This window comes from Lissotriton vulgaris, chromosome 9 (genome assembly GCF_964263255.1).
Source record: "Lissotriton vulgaris chromosome 9, aLisVul1.2, whole genome shotgun sequence".
Classification (NCBI taxonomy): domain Eukaryota; kingdom Metazoa; phylum Chordata; class Amphibia; order Caudata; family Salamandridae; genus Lissotriton; species Lissotriton vulgaris.
Genome location: NC_141697.1, coordinates 1,126,932,870 through 1,126,954,215, shown reverse-complemented (window position 1 = coordinate 1,126,954,215; position 21,346 = coordinate 1,126,932,870). Strand labels below are relative to the sequence as shown.

Sequence of the window (21,346 nt, the reverse complement as noted above, 5' to 3'; positions counted from 1 at the left end):
GGCCCAAGGGACACTTATATTTAATAAATGGTTGTATCCATATAGTCTGCTGTGGCTAAGACAGACTCAGCTCTTTAATTATCTTGTAAAAGTGACAAGCAGTAAAACAGTAGTAAGGCTGGTCTAGATAGGACTTTCTCAGGCTAAGTTACACTGATGTAGGCCACTCAGTGGGTTTCCTTACTTTCATTTATTTCAATTTTAATTATACAGCCCACTCGCCCTAATAAAAACTTTAGTTTGAATCATTTGTGCCGTGACTCATTTCTTCCTTACTGAAGTGAGCAACTCAAGATGAATACATTCAGACTGAATATTGTCAGACTGAAAAGGAAAGACCGCATTTAGAGTTCGCAATCAATGTTACAATAGCTTGAATATTCCTATCACACCTGCAAGCACAGTAACTCCACTGAGCCATAAGCCAGATGGAATAAGTTGATCCCACCCTGAGCCAATGCCCAAGTAACGTCAGTACTGTAATGAGCCTCAAGCTAATAATACCTTTAAGCCACTGCGAGACTAGACCTAGTAACTTCATGCTTCCCTGAGCATGGGTGCAGCAATCTCAGGCTCTGAGAAGAGGCCACACATTGCAGAATAATGAAAGCCCATAAACAATGCCCCGAATGGGTCCAAGTCTGTAATATATATATTTTCTAAAGAACACTGAATTTGACTATCTCCTTCTTAAAAAGATGATACTGCATGCAATGTGTGTTTGGAAGGGAGAATTCATGTTCATGTCCTTCTTAAAAGACTGTAGCTGTTTTGGTTAAGTCAGCAACACAAGACAGTTAATGACACTGGATCATATTGACTACTGGTACCAGTATTAAAGAAGGGCTTATCCACTGGAAATGTGGCAATGGGGTCTACAAATGAGCTCAAAGGTGAAAAGTTTGAGGTACGGTCGAGTCTGAGTAGTACGCTCAGTCTTTGGAATGTCACTCATAATTACACTGAAATTATGAAAATGTCACACATAGCAATCAAGCCTTGGCAGCTATGCCCGCAGCAGCCCCCGTGTCCAGCCTCCAGGGGCCCCATCAGCGCTGTAGCACACACAGTCAGCACTACACTCTCTTGCCAGCGTTGGTTGCGCCAGTGAGTTGCCTCATAACAGTCCTGCCTCATAAATTAAATGGTGCTTGCGGTGGGTGCAGGTGACCAGCTTCCAGGCCCAGCAGCAAGGGGGTTGAAGGCAACTAGGCCAGAGCACATTTGCATATTTACATACTTTGGTAACCTGGTTACTGAGGCTTAGCTTTCTTTTTAGTTCCAGTACCCCTTGGGCCCCCACTCGCCTATGCTTTACATTTAAAATTTACATTTACTGCTGAAGTGTGAGAATGCATTTCATGAAAAGGAATATATAGTAAGGTTGCCAAAAGGAAAATGCCAGCAATGTGTTTAAAGAGCCAGGAAAGACCTCTTGACCCTAAATAGGGTTATAAATAAAGTATGTGTATATTTGTAATGTGACGTTTCTTTGTCCTTATTCTCGCCCATCCCTTTCATGCTCACCATGCACTCACAGCATTCACAATGCACTCACACTGATCACCATGTCCGCCGGGGAGGGGGGCCACCTCCATGTGCTATGCAGGGGGGCCCCCTCAAGTTTCGTTACGCCACTGGTGAAGGGGTGATGTTGTTGTTTCCGGCGTTGGGGTTGGAGAGCTCTTTAACGATGTTGAAGAGTTCCTTGCTGTTGTGTGCGTTGTTGTCCAGTCGTTCCTTGAATGCAGTTTTCATGGTGGCGTGGATCAGTTGGTGGTGTTTTCGGGTGGCGAGCTTGAGGGCAGTCATGTTGTTCGGTGTTGGGTCTCTGCGCCAGGCTTTCTCGAGGGCTCGGCAGTTCTTCTTGGAGCTCTTGAGTTTGTTGGTGAACCATGGGGGTTTCTTGCTGCCGGGTCTGCTAGGCGGGGTCTTCAGAGGGGCGAGTTCGTCTGCGCAGTTGCTGATCCACTTCGCGAGGTTGGTGTCCGCCTGGCTTGGGTTTGTTGCCCTGGTGGGAGGGTTCATGCTCAGGGACGTCGCGAGCTTGTCGGCTGTGATCTTGTTCCAGCTTCTGCGTGCAACCTGTTGCTGGTGGTGGTGGATCGTGGTCCTTCTGAAGCTGAAGTCGACGCAGCTGTGGTCCGTCCAGTGGAGTCCGGTGGCGTGGCTGAAGGTGATGTCCTTGCTGGATGAGAACACGGGGTCGAGTGTGTGTCCGGCGTGGTGGGTGGGGGTGGTCGCCACCTGCTTGAGACCGAGGTTGGCCAGGTTGTCCAGCAGGGTGGTGGTGTTGCGGTCGTTGTTGTTCTCCAGGTGGAAGTTGAGGTCCCTGAGGAGGATGTAGTCAGCGGAGAGGAGGGCGTGCGGGCTGATGAAGTCGGCGATGTCTTCGCTGAATTGTGTGTGTGGTCCCGGGGGTCTGTAGATGAGGGTGCCTCTGAGGGTGGTCTTGGGGTTGATGTGGATCTGGAAGTGCAGGTGTTCGACGGGTGCGAGGGTGTCGTCGGTGTTGGTCGTGATGCGGATGGTGTTCCTGTGGATGATGGCGATGCCTCCTCCTGTCTGGTTGACGCGGTCCCTCCGGATGATCTTGTAGCCTTCCGGGATGGCGATGGCGATGTCGGGCGCTGAGGAGGCGTTCATCCAGGTTTCCGTGAGGAAGGCGACGTCTGGGGCTGTGGTGTCGAGCAGGTTCCAGAGCTCGACGGCGTGTCTGTGGATGGAGCAGGTGTTGAGCAGGATGCACTTGAGGTGGTTGCTGCTGGTGCTCGGCTTGGTCAGTGCCGGTGTGGTGCAGGTCCGGATGCAGGTGAACTTGCAGGAGTGGCAGCAGAAGGGTCCGTGGGTGCGTCTCGGGGTGGCTCGATAGCAGCCCGGGATTTGACCGGCGTTGAGTGCGTAGAGTTCGGTGGCATCGTAGGTCCGGCGGGTGGGCTGGTGTCTGCGGGAGCCAGGGGTCCTGGCACTGGGCGCGGTCCAGGCACGGAAGGGCGCAGACGGGCCTACCTTTGGCGCACCTTCGGCGCTCAATCGGCGCTCCCGCTGCGTGCGTCCGCTGCGCGGTCACTCAGGGGACGTCATAAGTAAGGAGCCCGGAGGGCGGGTCAGCTGGGTGGCGGGAGCGGGTCGGCCAATGGGCAGGAGGGTGGGGCGGAGCCGGCGGAGGTCTGTGGCAGGAAGGGGGACTGAGGGCGGCTCAGCAGCGGCTGGGTCGTCCGGCGGCAGGGAGCGGCACCCAAGGAAGGGGGAGGGCAGCAGAAGGGGGGAAAACAGGAGGCAGCAGAGGAGAAAAGAGGCTAACACAAGTGAAACGCTAATACAAGGAGAGAAAACAGAACAAGAGCGGCAGCGAAGGCAACAACGAGGCAGCAGAGGAAAAAAGAGGCTAACACGAGCAAAAGGCTAACACAAGGTGGGAAACAAAACAAAAGCGGCAGCGAAGGTAACAATGAGGCAGCAGAGTGGGGAAGTAACAGGAGGCAGCAGCGAGGCAGCAGAGCAGCTTAGCAGGGCAGCTCAGGCAGTCAGCGGGCAGGAGCAGCGGAGTGGCGGCGACCTCGCCTGGAACAGGCTCAGCGGTCGCTCCCTGTCCCTGCGCTCGGTCCCCTTAAGTAAGGAGCCGGGAGGGCGGGTCAGCTGGGTGGCGGGAGCGGGTCGGCCAATGGGCAGGAGGGGGCGGAGTCGGCGGAGGTCTGTGGCGGGAAGGGGGACTGAGGGCGGCTCAGCGGCGGCTGGGTTGTCCGGCGGCAGGGAGCGGGACCCAAGGAAGGGGGAGGGCAGCAGAAGGGGGGAAAACAGGAGGCAGCAGAGGAGAAAAGAAGCTAACACAAGTGAAAGGCTAACACAAGGAGGGAAAACAGGACAAGAGCGGCAGCGAAGGCAACAACGAGGCAGCAGAGGAAAAAAGAGGCTAACACGAGCAAAAGGCTAACACAAGGTGGGAAACAAAACAAAAGCGGCAGCGAAGGTAACAATGAGGCAGCAGAGTGGGGAAGTAACAGGAGGCAGCAGCGAGGCAGCAGAGCAGCTTAGCAGGGCAGCTCAGGCAGTCAGCGGGCAGGAGCAGCGGAGTGGGGGCGACCTCGCCTGGAACAGGCTCAGCGGTCGCTCCCTGTCCCTGCGCTCGGTCCCCTTAAGTAAGGAGCCGGGAGGGCGGGTCAGCTGGGTGGCGGGAGCGGGTCGGCCAATGGGCAGGAGGGGGGTGGAGTCGGCGGAGGTCTGTGGCGGGAAGGGGGACTGAGGGCGGCTCAGCGGCGGCTGGGTCGTCCGGCGGCAGGGAGCGGCACCCATGGAAGGGGGAGGGCAGCAGAATGGGGGAAAACAGGAGGCAGCAGAGGAGAAAAGAGGCTAACACAAGTGAAAGGCTAACACAAGGAGGGAAAACAGGACAAGAGCGGCAGCGAAGGCAACAACAAGGCAGCATAGGAAAAAAGAGGCTAACACGAGCAAAAGGCTAACACAAGGTGGGAAACAAAACAAAAGCAGCAGCGAAGGTAACAATGAGGCAGCAGAGTGGGGAAGTAACAGGAGGCAGCAGCGAGGCAGCAGAGCAGCTTAGCAGGGCAGCTCAGGCAGTCAGCGGGCAGGAGCAGCGGAGTGGGGGCGACCTCGCCTGGAACAGGCTCAGCGGTCGCTGAGTAATGCCTGGCTGTCTGACTGTCATCTCAGCAATGATGAGAGGAAGCCAGACACGGGGACAGCACATGGTACAGGCTTAAAGCCCCTTATTTCAAATTAAAAAACAACTTATGTGGATAGCAACTGTCCTTGGCAGCCGCTACTGCGCTGGTTTCCAGGTGCACCACAGTCATATGACAGTACCTGTGGACCACAGGTACTGTCATATGACACTCCAACGGCCTCTGACTCCCCTTTTAAGAAAATCTACATAGCGTACAGAAGTAGATGGGGAACAAAGCTGCATGTACAAAAGCCCACTTTATTCTCTGCGCCCTCATCATGGAGCTTTGCAGCCAGGAAAAGGAAACTAAAGTCAATATAGGAAAGAGGTAAGCAGGAAACAAGCTAAAGGTCAAGCGGAAGTGGCCACAGAAAGAGAGGAATGATAATTATGAAGAATAAAGAAGAAAATGTCTTACAATTGTAATCTTACATTAACAATGGAAAGAGAGAGAGAGATAATAAGAAACAGAGGTAGCCAAAGAAAGGAAAGATGCTGGGATAAAGAATTAGGCTAGAGTGAGATTGGCAGACAGAAAGATGATCTTAGACAACAAAAAATCATCCATTTCCTGCACCCTATGGTTAATTTAAATATATTAAATACCCCTTCAAAACATGTTATGTGAGGAGAATAACTAGTTAAATAATACTGTTCATTCAGGGTGTATATTTTTATGTTTAAAAGCGAGAAGACCTTGTACTAGCTGCTTAGCCATCATAGCATAATAGGAGATCCACGGGAGACCCCTTTGTCTCAAAATAGCAAGTAGCACTCCTTTGTAGCACAAAAAAAAGTTTTGCAAGACTCACGCAGACATGCTAACACTAACAGCCTGATTCATCATAGACCCGTTTTGCGAGTCTATAATAGCGATTCATAAGGAATCGCTATTACAGACTCACAAAACGGGATTCATGTAGGAATCGCAAAAAGATTTGCGATTCCTACACAATCCTTATTTGCGATTAGCAAATTGCTAATCGCAAATAAGGAATACTCCCCATTCATTCCTATGGGCCAAAAGGCCCATAGGAATGAATGGGGAGTATTCCTTATTTGCGATTAGCAATTAGCTAATCGCAAATAAGATAGCGATTTAAAGGGTGCCAGGGGTGTCCAAAGGACACCCTGTAGCACCCCTTAAATGCAAATTGAAACAGGTGTTGCGCACACACATGTCCAAAGGACATGTGTGTGTGCAACATGCAACTTAGAAAAATGCTTTTAAAAGCATTTTTCAGAGTTTTCGTTATTTACCACGAGGTTTGACCTCGCGGTAATTAGCGGGCCGAAATTGCGAATTCGCAATTTTTTAAAGGATGATGAATTGCATTTAAGGAATCTCAAATAGAGATTCCTTAAATGTAATTCCTCGCCAAAATTGCGACATCGCTATTACCGATTTTTTGCATTTGGGATGATGAATCCCAAATGCAAAAATAGAGCTCGCAAAGGGCCAGATTCTCAGAATCTGGCCATTTGCGATCCGATTTCGGCTTGATGAATCAGGCTGTAAGGGGCCAAGGTGAGTGCAGGGCGCTTGGCTGCCGGATTGTGCGGTCGCTTGGGAGAGAGCAGGATAGCGCCTTACCTCATTAGATATGGCGCTATACTGCTCTCTGTCTCACGCACTACAGCACACCAGTTTTGGGTGCTGGGCCAGTGCATTAGTATAGCAGGGTCTGGGCAGTGATGCAGGTTTCTCGAAAAGAGGCCAGGACTGCTGCAAATAATTCCTCACATGAAACGCCTCTTCATGTTAACACATATTTTAATTTCCTTGGAAAACTGGTTTGTATTCTCGGTTCCTTAAAAACAGTTTTTGTGACATTCTGTGATTCCTGTCACTGAACTGCATTGCTTAATGTAAGCACATCGTTCGCTTTACTTGGAAATGTTGTTCTTTAACTTTCTGGAGCGTTTGCAACTCTTACCCGCTTCCTCGACAAATAGTACATTAATTAGTTTACATGCTTTATTTTGTGCCTTCTGTAAAACAAATGTTCCACCACTTTGAAATAACGGCGTAAAACCTGCAGGGGCGGAGTAAATTAGAATTCGTGTATCGGGAGGTGTGATCCTGACCAGGGGAGGGGCTATGCTCATCACTTTTGAGCCCTCTTCCCCCTCGGATCAAATGAGCCCTTCTCCTCGGTCGGAATCAATCTCAGAGAGCAGACCTAGGTGACTAGCGCCCCCTAGCGTTAGACAATGGAGGTGCGCAGACTCCTGGTCACCGTACTGCTCTTCTGTGCAGACTGGAGCCCGAGAAGCAGAGGCGTCGATGGGGAGCAGGTGACGTAGCGCGAAAGCACGGTGCGGCTGGGAGGGAAAGGAAGCGCAGGATGGAGGTGTGATGCAACGGGACCAGTGAGGAGGAGGGAGGGAGCCTTGAAGAGGTGGACGGGGCGAGAATGGAGATGTAGAGGACTGGGAACTTCTGGGTAATAATAGTAGGACGTCAAGGAGAAAAGGACAAAGTGGTAAATACGCCTTACAGCTAGGTTCGTAAACTGAGTACCGTTACGTGGAAAAGGTTTAAATATATATACACCTTGCAAACAAGCGTAAGGGACACGCAGGAGAAGAGGGAGGCTTGTGAGAGGTTCTCCGCAGAGGTGGACTCTACTACAAGTGACTGTGAGCGGGGGTGCTTTGAAAATGACCATGAAGAATGTTGCATGTCTGTCAAGTAGCACTGTTACTGATAGGCATGTCACATTTACAAATGCATACACCTGGCTCGCTTTTGTAAGAAAATGAAGTTGGGTGTCTTCTTCGGCTGCTTATCAGGACCTTGCTCTGTCACCTCTCCTAATGAGTGGCAAAGAATAGATTTTCCAACTCCTGTCCTTCAGCTGAGCCCTTTAATAAACTTCAGTGACTCCAGCCTGCTATTTCTTTTTTTGTGTAAACGCGGTAACCCCAGATGTCATGCTGCGCTGCAAATGTTCACAAGCATGCTGGTTACTTTACTGGTCTAATTACTACTGATAAATGTCGGATGTTTATGTATTAAGACTTGATTATCTTCTTAAGGCCACTTGCTATGTACCTGCTGCTAAATACTATAGATTTATTTCGAGGATTTATAGAGCACCTCCTAGTGTTAATATTCCTACATTAATCGTGTACTGTAGAAAAAAGGCAATTCTGAGGGAACTTGTGCTCTCCTGAACTATGGAGTAATGTCTTCAAGTCATTAGGAAGGATGTCTGTAGCATTGGTGCTTACTAGAGAAGATGCCTCCTTTCGAAGTGAACTGAAATTTCAGGACAGAGATGCAGGCTATTTTGGAAGAACGAAAATTTGGTAGTGTCTTATTTTTAGGACTTGCCTGAACCAGTGCTTGCGCTGCTTCTTGTCAGACATATTGTTTTCTAACAGTGGGCTTTGTGGAACCCGTTGATTACCATTGGTTGGCTTCATTGTCACTCTCATTTGCTTACTTTTTATTGGTCAGATGCCATAGGCATCCTTCTCTTCTTGTGTTTGTCCCTCACTCGGAGCATGAATGCATTACTTGTGTGTTACTGCTCATTCAAAGATCTTTTGTTCCTCTTCGAACTTGAGTCAGATAATTTGCGCTGCCTCGGTCAGAGATTACGTGAGTTTGCTATTTCTTCACAGTGTTCTCTTCACTGAAACAACATTTTTTTAAATCTTCCCCAGGACCTAAATTGCAAAGTCAAAAATAAATTATTATAGTGCGGTGGAACAATTTTATGTACTATTAGTAACTTACTTTGCCAGCAATAAACACCTACAGGTCATCAGCTCCTTGCGAAAACGTCTTAAATTAACTTATCTAGAAATTCTAATCTGGAACTTACAGTTGTCCATTTTGTTGTATAGTTAGTTACTACTTGGTCGGAGTCATATATACATCTACATTAGCTGTGCAAAGGACACCTTAGTTTTTGTATGCAGGCAGTAAAAAAATGCTTTGACTTTTTGCTACCCAAGCCAAATGGTCTTTAACATAGGTGTGCCACAGTATATTTTGCCAAGGTATTTTATAAGTTCTGATGCCATAAAACAGATGAAGAATCCCTAACACATATTTCCAAAGTGGCCTCCACAGTAATTTAGGGAGAAATTACAAAAAACAAAAAACAATTTGATGGACAGAATGTAGATCATTTTTTGTAATTTTCTCCCTGAGTGTACTGGGGTAGCTCAGACGTGGGTCCCAGAGCCTCCACACCACTGGAGTCAAGCTAGCCGGGCTGATGAGAGGTGTTACCTCGAAACCGGTCCGGTCCTCGGATGCTTGATTCCGGTCTGGGAAAGATATGGCTGTTGTAGTTCGGACTGGACTGTTCCCATGGGGCACAGGGTCAGAGCTGATTTGCATAAAGCCATTATCTGACCCAGGGTGGTGTGGAGAGCAAAAAACGATGGATTTAGGCCCAGATCCTTGTACTGGGGTGAATGTAAGACATTGATCTACATTCTGTCCATCTAATTGTTTTTTGTAATTTTCTCCCTGAGTGTACTGGGGTAGCTCAGACGTGGGTCCCAGAGCCTCCACACCACTGGAGTCAAGCTACAAAGACCTTTTTCTACAGTCCCCATACTTAGGGGGAGCAGAAGAAATTGGCGGGCAAGAGACGCAAAATAGTGAAAGCAGTCAGCAAATATGTGACAGCATCTGGTCGCCATTGAGCTTTGAAAATGTTCAGGTTTAACATGTATTGTATATCGTGCAAAGTAATCACCATTGCAAATATAATGTTTAACATCATATCATGGAATGCCCGAGGAATGGGCTCACAAGTGAAAAGAGCGTCAGTGTTTGAGCTCTGCAAAGTACAAAAAGGGGACATTATATGTTTACAGGAATGTGCAATCCCCCACTCCACGGACTACAGTCACATATCCAAATATTGGGAAGAAGGCCCCTCCAAATGGTCTGGGGGTGGAAACAAGAATGCTGGAATAGGCATTCTCATAAAAAACAAAGAAATGTCAATCCTTGATACTAAAATCATACAGCCAGGCAGGGCTATGATGGTCACCATACAATACAGAAACACCACCTTTAAGGTCTGTAATATTTATGCACCAACCGACAAGAATGAAAGAATGTCCCTGTTTGAAATGCTCCCACTTTTTATTGCAGGTGCAACCCCAATGGTGTTAACAGGGGATTTCAACTGCATCATAAACCCCACAGACAGATGTGGCAAGAAAAATTGTTACGAAATTGATAAGTCTGCAAAATGTCTCAAAAACATGTGTAAAGATTTGCAACTGTCAGATACAGGGGCAAAATCAGGGTCAAAACAAAGGTTCACATGGGAAGCAGAAAGTGGCAAAGTCAAATCAAGAATTGATTTCATTTTCACCTCCAAAAATATAAAAGCAAGGAATTATGAAACAAACGAGAGTGGTATGTCAGACCACAAAATCTTGAAAGCAACCGTTGAAATCTCAAACATGTGTCAAATGGGGAGGGGTGTGTGGAAAATGAACACCTTGTTATTACAAGAGAAAAATATATGTAAAAATTACAGTGATATGTACAACAACTTAAAAACCAGAAAGGAAAGTTTCCCATCCTTAGCAGAATGGTGGGAAGAGGTAAAAAACAAACAAAACTTTTTTTCAGAAAACAGAGCATGATCAAAAGCAAGGAAAAGTTTCAAAAATTTGATGAAATACAACAAAGAATAATCACGCTAGAAAACCTGGAAAGGGGTGGAATGGAAGTAGGGGAGGAAAGAGAAAAAACAAAAACGGAACTGAAAGAATGGCTGAAACAACGAGGGAAAGAACACATTTTTAACTCCAGGGTCAAGATCTTTGAGGAAGATGAAAAGTGCTCAAGGTTTTTTTTCAAAAAGGCACAGCAAGTGCATAAGGTAATGAATGAACTGAAAGACACAAATGGACAAACACAAAAGGGCACAGAGAAAGTAGGGAAAATAACAACAGCCTTTTTTTCCCAATTGTACAAAAAAGAGCCATCAGATATAAGTGCATGTGAAGATTTTCTAGGGTCTTTGCAGAGCTCTTTATCCCAAGAGGAACAACAATTTCTAACCACCCCCATTTCAGGAGAAGAACTATTCCAAATCATTCAGGAAGCCCCAAAAGGATCAGCCCCTGGGCAAGACGGCCTTCCATGGGAGTTTTACAAAACTTTCTGGGGGCTTATTGCAAAGGATTTTTGGAGTCTGTTGAAAGAATGCTTGGAAAGAAATGTTTTACCCCCTCCTTTCCACAGGGCATCATAAAACTGCTGGAGAAAAAGGGGGACAAGCTGAACATCAACAATTAGAGGCCAATCACCCTCTTGAATGTGGACAGTAAGATCCTAAGTAAAGTCCTGGCAGGTAGATGCAGAAAGGTGCTGGCCTCCATCGTGCACCCAGACCAAACATGTGCGGTCCCAGGAAGGAAAATCTGGGACAGCTTGACCATTATTAGAGACACCTTGTGGTTAGCGAAAGACAGGGGGAATCCACTAGCTATCTTGGCCCTTGATTTCCAGAAAGCCTTTGACTCCCTAAGTCATGAATACCTTTTCAAAGTGCTCAGAAAAATGGGATTCCCAGAAGGTTTCATCAAAACTATTGGCTTAATATACACTGGATGTGAAAGCCAGGTCCTTATAAATGGTACACTATCTGAGGGGTTCCACATTGAATCAGGGGTCAGACAGGAATGCCCCTTATCACTGGCACTCTTTGTATGTGCAATTGAACCTCTCCTATGTGCCATCAGGAAGGACAAGTGCATAACTGGCCCTCTGGTACCGGGCAGCCAAGGCAAACAGGTCAAATGTGTAGCATACATGGACGATGTCACCATTGCTTGCACTGATGCTAGATCCATGAAAAGAACGTTCCTTATAACCCAACTCTTTTCCCTAGCAGCTGGGCTACAGGTGAATGTGGAGAAAACACACTGCATGACGGTGGGACAATGGGCCAAACTGTCTCAGCTCCCATTGAAACCTTCCAAAGACCCAGTAAAAATACTGGGGATTCTTTTTTCACAGGACATGAAGGGAGAAATAAACTGGGAGAAGACCCAGACAAAGCTCAAGCAGAAAATGGCGCTCTGGACGACAAGAAAACTTTCCCTGGAAGGGAAAGTCTTGGTGCTGAAAGCAATATGTTTACCAATCCTGATGTTTATTGCCATGATTTTCCCTCCATCATACAGGTGGACAAAAGTGACACAAAGACTTTTTGCAAACTTCTTTTGGGGGTCAAAAATTGAAAAACTAAAAAGAGACACAGTTTTCAAACTACCCACAAAAGGAGGGAAAGACCTGCCAAACCTCCATGACTTCCTGATGTCACATTTTGTTAAAAACATACTGGGGAATGCAAAGAAAGACTCACATGTGGCTGCCTACACTCTGTTTGCTACAAGTTTCATCTTATCAAGAGAGGGCATATGTAATCTGGACAATACAAAGCCTTTTTTACTAGAACCACCCCCTGCGTACAAAGGCATCAAGCCTTTCTTCAAGAAGCTGGAAGAGAGACAAATTCAAGCGAAGGACATCACACCCCAGATGGCCTTAAGCAAAGAACTGAAAGAAACAGACTCAGTGACAATGGTAAACAACTTATCAGAGAAGCAATCAGGGAAGGTTTGGGAGATGGTGAACCACAAAGACTTGACAAACTCCCAGAAAGACTTGGCATGGATGATGGTATCCAAATGCCTACCCGTGAAACAATTCCAACATGCAAGGAAACTGGCAAAAACAGCAAGATGCCCAACACCAGGCTGTGCAGCAGATGAATCCCTGATGCACCTTATTTGGAACTGCGGCGGAGCACAAAGCATGTGGAAGGCAATGGGACAGCTCATTAAAGAATTAACAGGACAGGCATCCCTGTCCTATGAACTGGTTCTATATGGGTTGGGCATGAATTGCAATGCAAATAAAGAAAGGACACTATGGAGAATAATAAACTGCGTGAAAGAGGCGATGTGGGAAAACAGGAACCTTTCCTTGTACAAACACCAAGCAATCACGGAAAAAGAATGCCAAAAACTTGTTTTCACTAAAATGTTCTCTTACATGTGCATAGACACCCATAGATTTGGACAAGAGTGGGCAAAGGAAACCTGGAAAATCAGCAGTTGGTCTGGATGGGTAAAATGAGCAATCTTGATGGAAAACCACCAAAGATAGCCTAATGCGCTTCTTTGAGAATGGTTAAATGTACAGCACCCAAATATAAGGGATTGCTTACAATGTAAACCTGACAAATAATTTTAAATAAAGTATATTTTTACAAAAAAAAAAAAAAAAAAAACGGTCCGGTCCTCGGATGCTTGATTCCGGTCTGGGAAAGATATGGCTGTTGTAGTTCGGAATGGACTGTTCCCATGGGGCACAGGGTCAGAGCTGATTTGCATAAAGCCATTATCTGACCCAGGGTGGTGTGGAGAGCAAAAAACGATGGATTTAGGCCCAGATCCTTGTACTGGGGTGAATGTAAGACATTGATCTACATTCTGTCCATCAAATTGTTTTTTGTAATTTTCTCCCTGAGTGTACTGGAGTAGCTCAGACGTGGGTCCCAGAGCCTCCACACCACTGGAGTTAAGCTAGCCGGGCTGATGAGAGGTGTTACCTCGAAACCGGTCCGGTCCTCGGATGCTTGATTCCGGTCTGGGAAAGATATGGCTGTTGTAGTTCGGACTGGACTGTTCCCATGGGGCACAGGGTCAGAGCTGATTTGCATAAAGCCATTATCTGACCCAGGGTGGTGTGGAGAGCAAAAAACGATGGATTTAGGCCCAGATCCTTGTACTGGGGTGAATGTAAGACATTGATCTACATTCTGTCCATCAAATTGTTTTTTGTAATTTTCTCCTTGAGTGTACTGGAGTAGCTCAGACGTGGGTCCCAGAGCCTCCACACCACTGGAGTCAAGCTAGCCGGGCTGATGAGAGGTGTTACCTCGAAACCGGTCCGGTCCTCGGATGCTTGATTCCGGTCTGGGAAAGATATGGCTGTTGTAGTTCGGACTGGACTGCTCCCATGGGGCACAGGGTCAGAGCTGATTTGCATAAAGCCATTATCTGACCCAGGGTGGTGTGGAGAGCAAAAAACGATGGATTTAGGCCCAGATCCTTGTACTGGGGTGAATGTAAGACATTGATCTACATTCTGCCCATCAAATTGTTTTTTGTAATTTTCTCCCTGAGTGTACTGGGGTAGCTCAGACGTGGGTCCCAGAGCCTCCACACCACTGGAGTCAAGCTAGCCGGGCTGATGAGAGGTGTTACCTCGAAACCGGTCCGGTCCTCGGATGCTTGATTCCGGTCTGGGAAAGATATGGCTGTTGTAGTTCGGACTGGACTGTTCCCATGGGGCACAGGGTCAGAGCTGATTTGCATAAAGCCATTATCTGACCCAGGGTGGTGTGGAGAGCAAAAAACGATGGATTTAGGCCCAGATCCTTGTACTGGGGTGAATGTAAGACATTGATCTACATTCTGTCCATCAAATTGTTTTTTGTAATTTTCTCCACAGTAATTTAGGCCATTGTATGCTTATTACTTGTGTGACCCTCCACCAGGATGACTAGTCTTTTTTTATTTGAACCATCTGCTTTTCCAAAACATACATGGCTCTTCCTAGATGGCTATGATAACTTTTTCTCCTTGTACACCTCATCCATTTCCACCATCAGCCAATCTTGATAAGAATTAAATAGGTTATGGCTATCTCCTTATAAAGTGTCTGAACTTAGTGTGAGGGAGACAATGAATGTACACCCATTCGGTAATTTAAGGCCCTGTATCACATAGTGAGTCAACAAACAGTTTGCTCACTTTTTTTACCTAACGTTTATATAGTGTATGTCGTATCCTAGAGCCACAAGGATCACAGGATGCGGTGGCTGGTATTAAGGTACCTTTATTGTTTCTCTGGGGACAGCTTCTATGCACGTCTTGCCCCTTGCCCTGCTTGTCGTCTTCTGTCCCCGCCCTCATCCCTGACCGGAAGTGGTGTCCCCTTCCCTTTGCCCCAGACCCAGGGTCCTAGCGCCCACTGTCTGGGCACGACATCTCCCCCCTTGTTGCAAAACAATATTTCCTGTGACGCTGCCTGTGGTCGCTAATAGAGAAGTAATGACAGAGAAAGAGAGAGAGAGAGAGAGAGAGAGAAAGAAAGAGAGAGAGAGAGAGAGAGAGAGAGAGAGAGAGAGAGAGAGATCCTCACAGGCCTCTGTCCCTTCACAACTCAGTCTGTGTGGATTCTTGCACTCCCTTCTCGGCCGTGTCTCTCTGTTGTCCACTTGTGCTCCTTCCTCCTGTTTGACTTCCTCCAGCGCTGGTGCCTGCTGTTCTTCTTCTTTTGTCTTTAGTTCTTAGAAATGTGAACTGTTTCTTGTGATGTTGTATCGTCCTGCTGATGCTGTTATCATAGGTCCTCTCACTTCCGTCACTGTCAGTGGATCCTTTGAGAACGTGCTATCTGATTTTCGCAGCTGTCTTTGCCGCACTACCACTGTGTCTCCTTTTATGTTTGTGTTAGTGGCGTGCCTCCTGCGATCAGCGTACACCTTCATTTTTGCTTTCGCTTCTTCGTCTCTGGCAGCTATGTTGCTTCGCTCCACGCTTGTCATAGCTTCCATTTGTGGTAGCCTTGTCCTGCTCGAGCGCCCAGCACCAGTTCTGCGGGGCACCGGCCTGTGGAGCTGCGAGGAGTGTTCCAGTATTCCCTCAGCATCTGGCATAGCGCCTGCCCTATCAATATCTGCGTTATCTTTGCTCGCTGTATCGCCTTCTTGATCGTCCCCATGAATCTTTCGGCCATCCCATTCGCTTGTGGCCACAGAGGCGTTATTTTCCGATGACGGGTGCCTAAGTATTCTACGAATTGTCTGAACTCTTCTCCTGAGAATGGCGGGCCGTTGTCAGTCTTTAGTGTCTGCGGTGAGCCCCATGCTGCAAAAACATCGTCCATGACTGGTAGTGTTGCATTTGCCAAGGTTGACGCTACTTGCCTTACAATTGGAAACCTGGAGAATTCGTCTATTATCACCAACAGGTACTTTCCTGTCTCCAGGGGCCCATAGAAGTCTATACTGCTTTGGGGAGTTCAGACATCTGAAGTGGCTCCGGCTTGGACGGCGGCCCCGTCACTTGGCAAATGTGGCAGTGCATGACAGTTGCTTCAACCATGCTGTCAAGTCCCATGAACCACACCTTTTCCCGTAGCATTTTCTTGGTTGCTACCATTCCTCTGTGTGATTCATGCACTAGCTCTATCGTCTTTCTCCGCAGTGTTCGGGCATCACTATTCTCGTTCCTCTCATTATTATTTCATTTTCGGTTTCAGAGAGCTCTTCATGGATCTTTTTGAACGCCAAAAGTTCTTCTTTTATTACTCCTTCTTCCAGGATGCTGTTGTTCTTGACATGCCTCAACCTTTGTTGTCTTGTCACTTTCTGTATTGCTTGCATGGTAGGGTCTTGTTTAGTCTCCTGTTCCAGTTCTTCCATCGTTAGTGACGCCGGTGTGTTGTGTTTTAGTATAAAATTTAGGTATTCCTCCGCCATTGTGGTTGCCTCAGATGCCTGTGGCAGGGGATGCCTTGACATGTAGTCAGCCGGGTTGTGTTCCTTTCCTGGTTTGTGTATTATTTTGAAATTGTAGTCCATTAGTTGTATCCCCCACCTCTCTATTCGGGGTGGGATTTTTGCATTGGGATTTCCATATATTGTTATCAGTGCTTGGTGATTCGTGATTATTGTGAAGGGTTTCCCATAGATGAACATGTGATAGTGTTCACATGCCCACACTACTGCCAGACTCTCTTTCTCTGGTTGAGAATATGCTTTTTCGACGTCTGATAAGCTCTTGCTTCCGTAGGCCACTACACACCTTAGTGAGTCTTTGCCTGGTCTGTGTTGTGCCAGTATTGCCCCCAAGCCCACTGGGCTGGCATCTACTGTCAATTTGGTGCAAAGCAGCGGATCCAAGTATGGCAGGTGATCTACTGCTGTCGCGGCGTGCCTGATCTCTTCAAATGCTTTGCTGCATTCTTCTGTCCATGTGAAACTCTGACCCTGTTTTGTCAGTTCTCGCAGGGGAGCACTCACTGTGGCAAAATCTTTTATGTACCTTGCACAGTAGCTGGCAAGGCCAAGAAATGACCTCACCTCTGCAAAGTCGCCTGGCTGTTTCGCTCTGTCCAGCGTGTCCACTTTGCTGCGATCTGACCGCATTCCTTTTTTGGAGAAGATGTGGCCAAAGAATACCAGTTCGTCTCGTCCCAGTTCACACTTGTCCTCATTCAGCGTCAACCCCTCCTGTTCTAGTTGGGAACACACATCTCGCAATGCCTTGTCGTGCTCCTCGTCTGACTTGCCGAACACCAGAATGTCGTCACTGTAATTTAGGCTATTTTTCACTGGCCTTATTACTTGTCTTATTATTTCCTGAAATATCTCAGCAGCGGACGATATTCCGAAACTCAACCATTTATATCGGACAGACCCAGGTGCGTGGAAAACGTTGTGATGTATCTGGACTGAGGGTCGAGCTCTAGCTGATGATATCCCTTGCACAAATCTAGCTTGGAGAAGCGTCTTGTGCCTGTTAGGCAACTGATCATATCATCAAGGTGAGGTCCAGGGTGTCTCTCACGTTCGATCGCTGTGTTCGGTATTCTCATGTCAACACAGATGCGGATTTTGGACGTGTTTTTTTTCGGTACCGCCGCTATTGATGACACCCAGGGCGTCGGTCCTTCTGCTGGTTCTATGATGTCTTGCTTGAGCAGCGCTTCAATCTCTTCTTCTACTTGCGGTTGCAGGTGTATTGGCACTCGCCGGTGGTGTTGAGCTACTGGTTTTTACTAGTTCATCGATGTGCAGCGTTATTTGGCGCCCCTTTAGTTTCCCGAGTCCTTGCAGTAACTTGGGGTATTCCTTCAAGATGCTTTTTTTTTCTGACATGCTGTATGTCATTTCGAGGAGGCCCGTCACCTGGGGCTGTGACGTTGCTCAGTAGGCACGGTGCTGGAATGTCACCCTTCAGAAACTGAATCTCTTCTTTTATTGTTTGACCTTTGTATGTCAGGTTCTCTGTGAATTTTCCCATGTTTGTCACTGGCTTTCTTGACCCCCATGTGAATACCTCAACTCTGGACGGTTTCAATGTTGGCTTCACCTCCATCTTCTCATATTCCGACACATACATGATGTTACATGTTGCGTCGCTGTCTAGGACAAACTTTGCTTTGTGTGGTCCTACGTCTATGGTTCTTTATCGTGTTCTTGTCCACAAGGCAGATGCTTTCTTGATTTCCGCCTTCATCTGTGGACATGGCAGCAGCGTCGGACATGAGGTAGAGTCGTTCTACTTTTTCCTCTTCCACTTCTTCTCCTGACTCTAGTGAGGAGCTTCTGTTAGCTGTTTTGACCTGTCTGACATGTCTGCTTGTCGTCATTCGCGGTCTTCCCGATCTTCCTCGTTCACTTCTGAAATGCAGTCCCTGGCATACACTGGCAAAATGGTTGCTTCTGTTGCACTTCCTGCATGTTTGGCCAAATGCCGGGCACGTGCCTCTGTGTGGAAACTCAAAGTCCACATCTGTAGCAGGTCGATTCGGGTTGCTTCCTTGTCACCTGTTCATTTTGCCCTTTTTTCCAGCTGCTTGCGCGGCTGTTTTCTGTCCTGCGGTGTGCTTGTTCAACTCGCCTTTGTTTTCTTCGCTCCATTTGCTTTGCATGCGCTGTCGCTCTTGCTTCGGACCTTGCTAGTGACAGGATCTTTTCCAGTGAGGTCGGTTCCTTCAGGATTCCCGCACGGAAGTCCGTGTCACGGCATCCCTCAATGATGCGCAGGCGAATTGCTTGTTCGTTGTCATACTTGTCGAACTCGCAGTGAGTTACTAACTTCCGCAGTCGCGTTGCAAAATCATACAACGATTCGTCTGTGTGCTGAAACGCTATTGTGAAGGTATATCGCTCAAAATCAATGTTCCTCTGCGGATCAAATTTGTTCGTTAGGCACTTTATTAGTCTCTTGTAAGTCGATGTCTCTTCTTGTGGTAGGGTCACTAGTAGGTTATCTACTTCATCACCCACTAGGTTGAGGAACAGGCCCAGTTGTTTGGCTTTTGTCACATCCGTGGCCTCCATGTACCTCTCGAACCTCCTGACCCATCTCTACCATCTTATACCCAGTTGTGGCTCTGACAGGTTGAATGGGAGAGGTCTGCAATATTGGGCGCTCTGCCTTTCTCTTCTTTGCTCTGTCATCTCGTTTTCTTTTGTGCTCTATGTGGCACTTGTTTCTCTGTTGTTTCACTATTCTTCTCCGTTCCTTCTTTTATTTTAATGTTTCTTTGTTTGCATCTGCTTGTGCTTTTTTTTTCACTCTTTGTCTTCTTTTTGTTCTTATTTAGTCACTTGCATTGCCTTGTGCTTTTTTCTTCTTTTGGTGCTCTTTTCGGCACTCTCGTGGCTTTTTCCTTTCTTGCCTGGCTTCAAAATGTCCGCTGCTCTTTTCTGCTGCCTTATGGGTTCATTTGCCTGACTTCAAGATGGCCGCCGGTTTTCTCACGAGAATGCGGGACCAATCGGAACTTTGCCTGACTTCAAAATGGCCGCACGATCTTCCCTCACGCTGATTGGCCCTGGCCGCCTGACTTCAAAATGGCTGCCGGGATTCTCGCGAGAGCTCGCGCTCAAATTGATTGATGGTCGCGCTCACTCGGCTCATTCAGTCAGCTTACCGGCGATCTTCAGATGCTTCTTTTCCTTCTTCTGCGGCGAGACAGGGTGGGCTTCTGGTCTCGCTGATGTCGTCGCTCGTCCCTCGACGCGACCCAGGGTGGGCTCCTGGTTTCGCTCCTGCACTCCTGCTGGGCACTTGATATGCGTGTCCTCGTCGCCAGTTGTCGTAGCCTAGAGCCCCAAGGATCACAGGACGCGGTGGCTGGTATTAAGGTACCTTTATTGTTTCTCTGGGTACAGCTTGTATGCACATCTTGCCCCTTGCCCTGCTGGTCATCTTCTGTCCCCGCACTCGTCCCTGACCGGAAGGGTGTCCGGTGTCCCCTTCCGTTTGCCCCAGACCCAGGGTCCTAGCGCCCACTGTCTGGGCACGACATCGTACACAAGGCTACTGAAATTGAACAACAATGAATGACCACGTTATTTGGTAGGGTCTACAAAGTTATGTGGGAAGAAAAAGAAAAGTTTAAGAGCATTATGTAGCACGTTCTGTGACAGTGTTGTCTCACTTTTTGTTATTGTAACACACAGCGAGTAAAAAGAGATCCAAAGACCATACAAAATGGTAAGCTTTCTTGTGAAAGAAAAGCATATTACTAGTAAAAATGGAATTCACCAATGGATATTGATTTTTGTCTGGCCTAGTCGTATCCTATTTCATGACTAAAATACCTTTGAACTCGAAAAGTAAAGTAGTGTGCTTTACAAGAAGTCTGCACATATAGACTTGTTTTCTATTGACGCCTCATCAGAATTTAAAGCTTTTTATGCACATTTTTTGTAATAACAAGTTGCCTCTGTTTTCTGAATGCCCCGATATCTTTTAGAAATGGTCTTCAGTTTTCTCTGTAATCTGCTTTGACACATGGGCCTTTGGAAGCATCTCTTTCAATTAAGAAAGAATCTGCAATAAAATGCTGTACATTACTCCAGAACTTAAAAAGAGAAGCAAAATGTTCTAGAATTTTCTGCACCATGAGCCCATGACTTACAAAGGTTTTGCATTGGGTTTGTGTTACATTGTAAATGCAAACCAGACGCAATACCTTTTGGGGATATACAAACCAACACAAATTGGTATTTGCGTTTGTTTGTAAGGAAAAGTAATGCAACCCATTGCGAAGCGCTGCTTTGTGTTACTTAGCATCATGGAGCGTTATATTGGTAGTACATGAGCTTTTCCATGCAACCACCCATGCTTTTTGACACAAAACCCTACCTACTAACATTAGAAGACAGGGGTTTTATGCCAAAAAATAATGCTGCTGGAAAGCAGGCGTTAAAAGTACAAATGTTTTTAACTCTCCTTTTTATCCCCAGCTTTGCATTTGTGCTGCAATGTAAAGCACTCTTACAAAGAAGGAAAAGTTTAAAAACCATTTCAGTACACAACTTATGCTAGACTCAATCAAACACCCTTGCACTATATGTAAATGTAAATGTATGAAACTTATATAGCGCAGGACTTACCCTGGGGCATCTCCGCGCTTGCTTAGGGAACCCGTCCTGGTATTCCCCTGTGAGATAGCCCTGGAAGGGTATCCACAAGGTGAAAGCCAGGCATCCCGCCGCGAAGGGCCAATGTGGAGATTAAGCAAGCTATTGCCCAGAGTCGCAGAGTGTGAACCCGTGAGTCGAGAAGGCACCGGAGCGAGAATTATCGAGTCCGTGGGATTATTGAGCCCAAGACCCGCCGAGGCGGGGAATTGAACCCTAGTCCAGGGCCGAAACTCAAGCTCCAGGTCTGCCGCCTCTAAACCCTGAGCCACACTTCTCCACCTCTCTCTATAGTGCAAAGGTGTGTGTGTGTGATGCTCAGCAGCAAAATGATGTGCCGGCACTAGGGTGAGGGGAAGGGAGTGCCATATATCTGAAGATATAGCCCGCTCCTGCTCTCTCCCTGTCACACAACACAGCGCAGTAC

General features: G+C 47.2%; 1 protein-coding gene across 2 annotated transcripts in view; it reads left to right on the top strand.

Annotated features, from left to right (window-relative positions):
* The first annotated feature begins 6,822 nt into the window (after positions 1 to 6,822).
* IL17RB (interleukin 17 receptor B) overlaps positions 6,823 to 21,346 on the top strand; it is a 159,165-nt gene continuing 144,641 nt past the window's right edge. For both annotated transcript variants that reach the window (XR_015300081.1, XM_086939140.1), the window contains exon 1: positions 6,823 to 6,982. Coding sequence is in view for 1 of the 2 variants with exons in the window: in XM_086939140.1 (XP_086795266.1) it covers positions 6,899 to 6,982 (84 nt within the window). In the remaining variant the exon portion in view is untranslated. The remainder of the gene's footprint in view (positions 6,983 to 21,346) is intronic.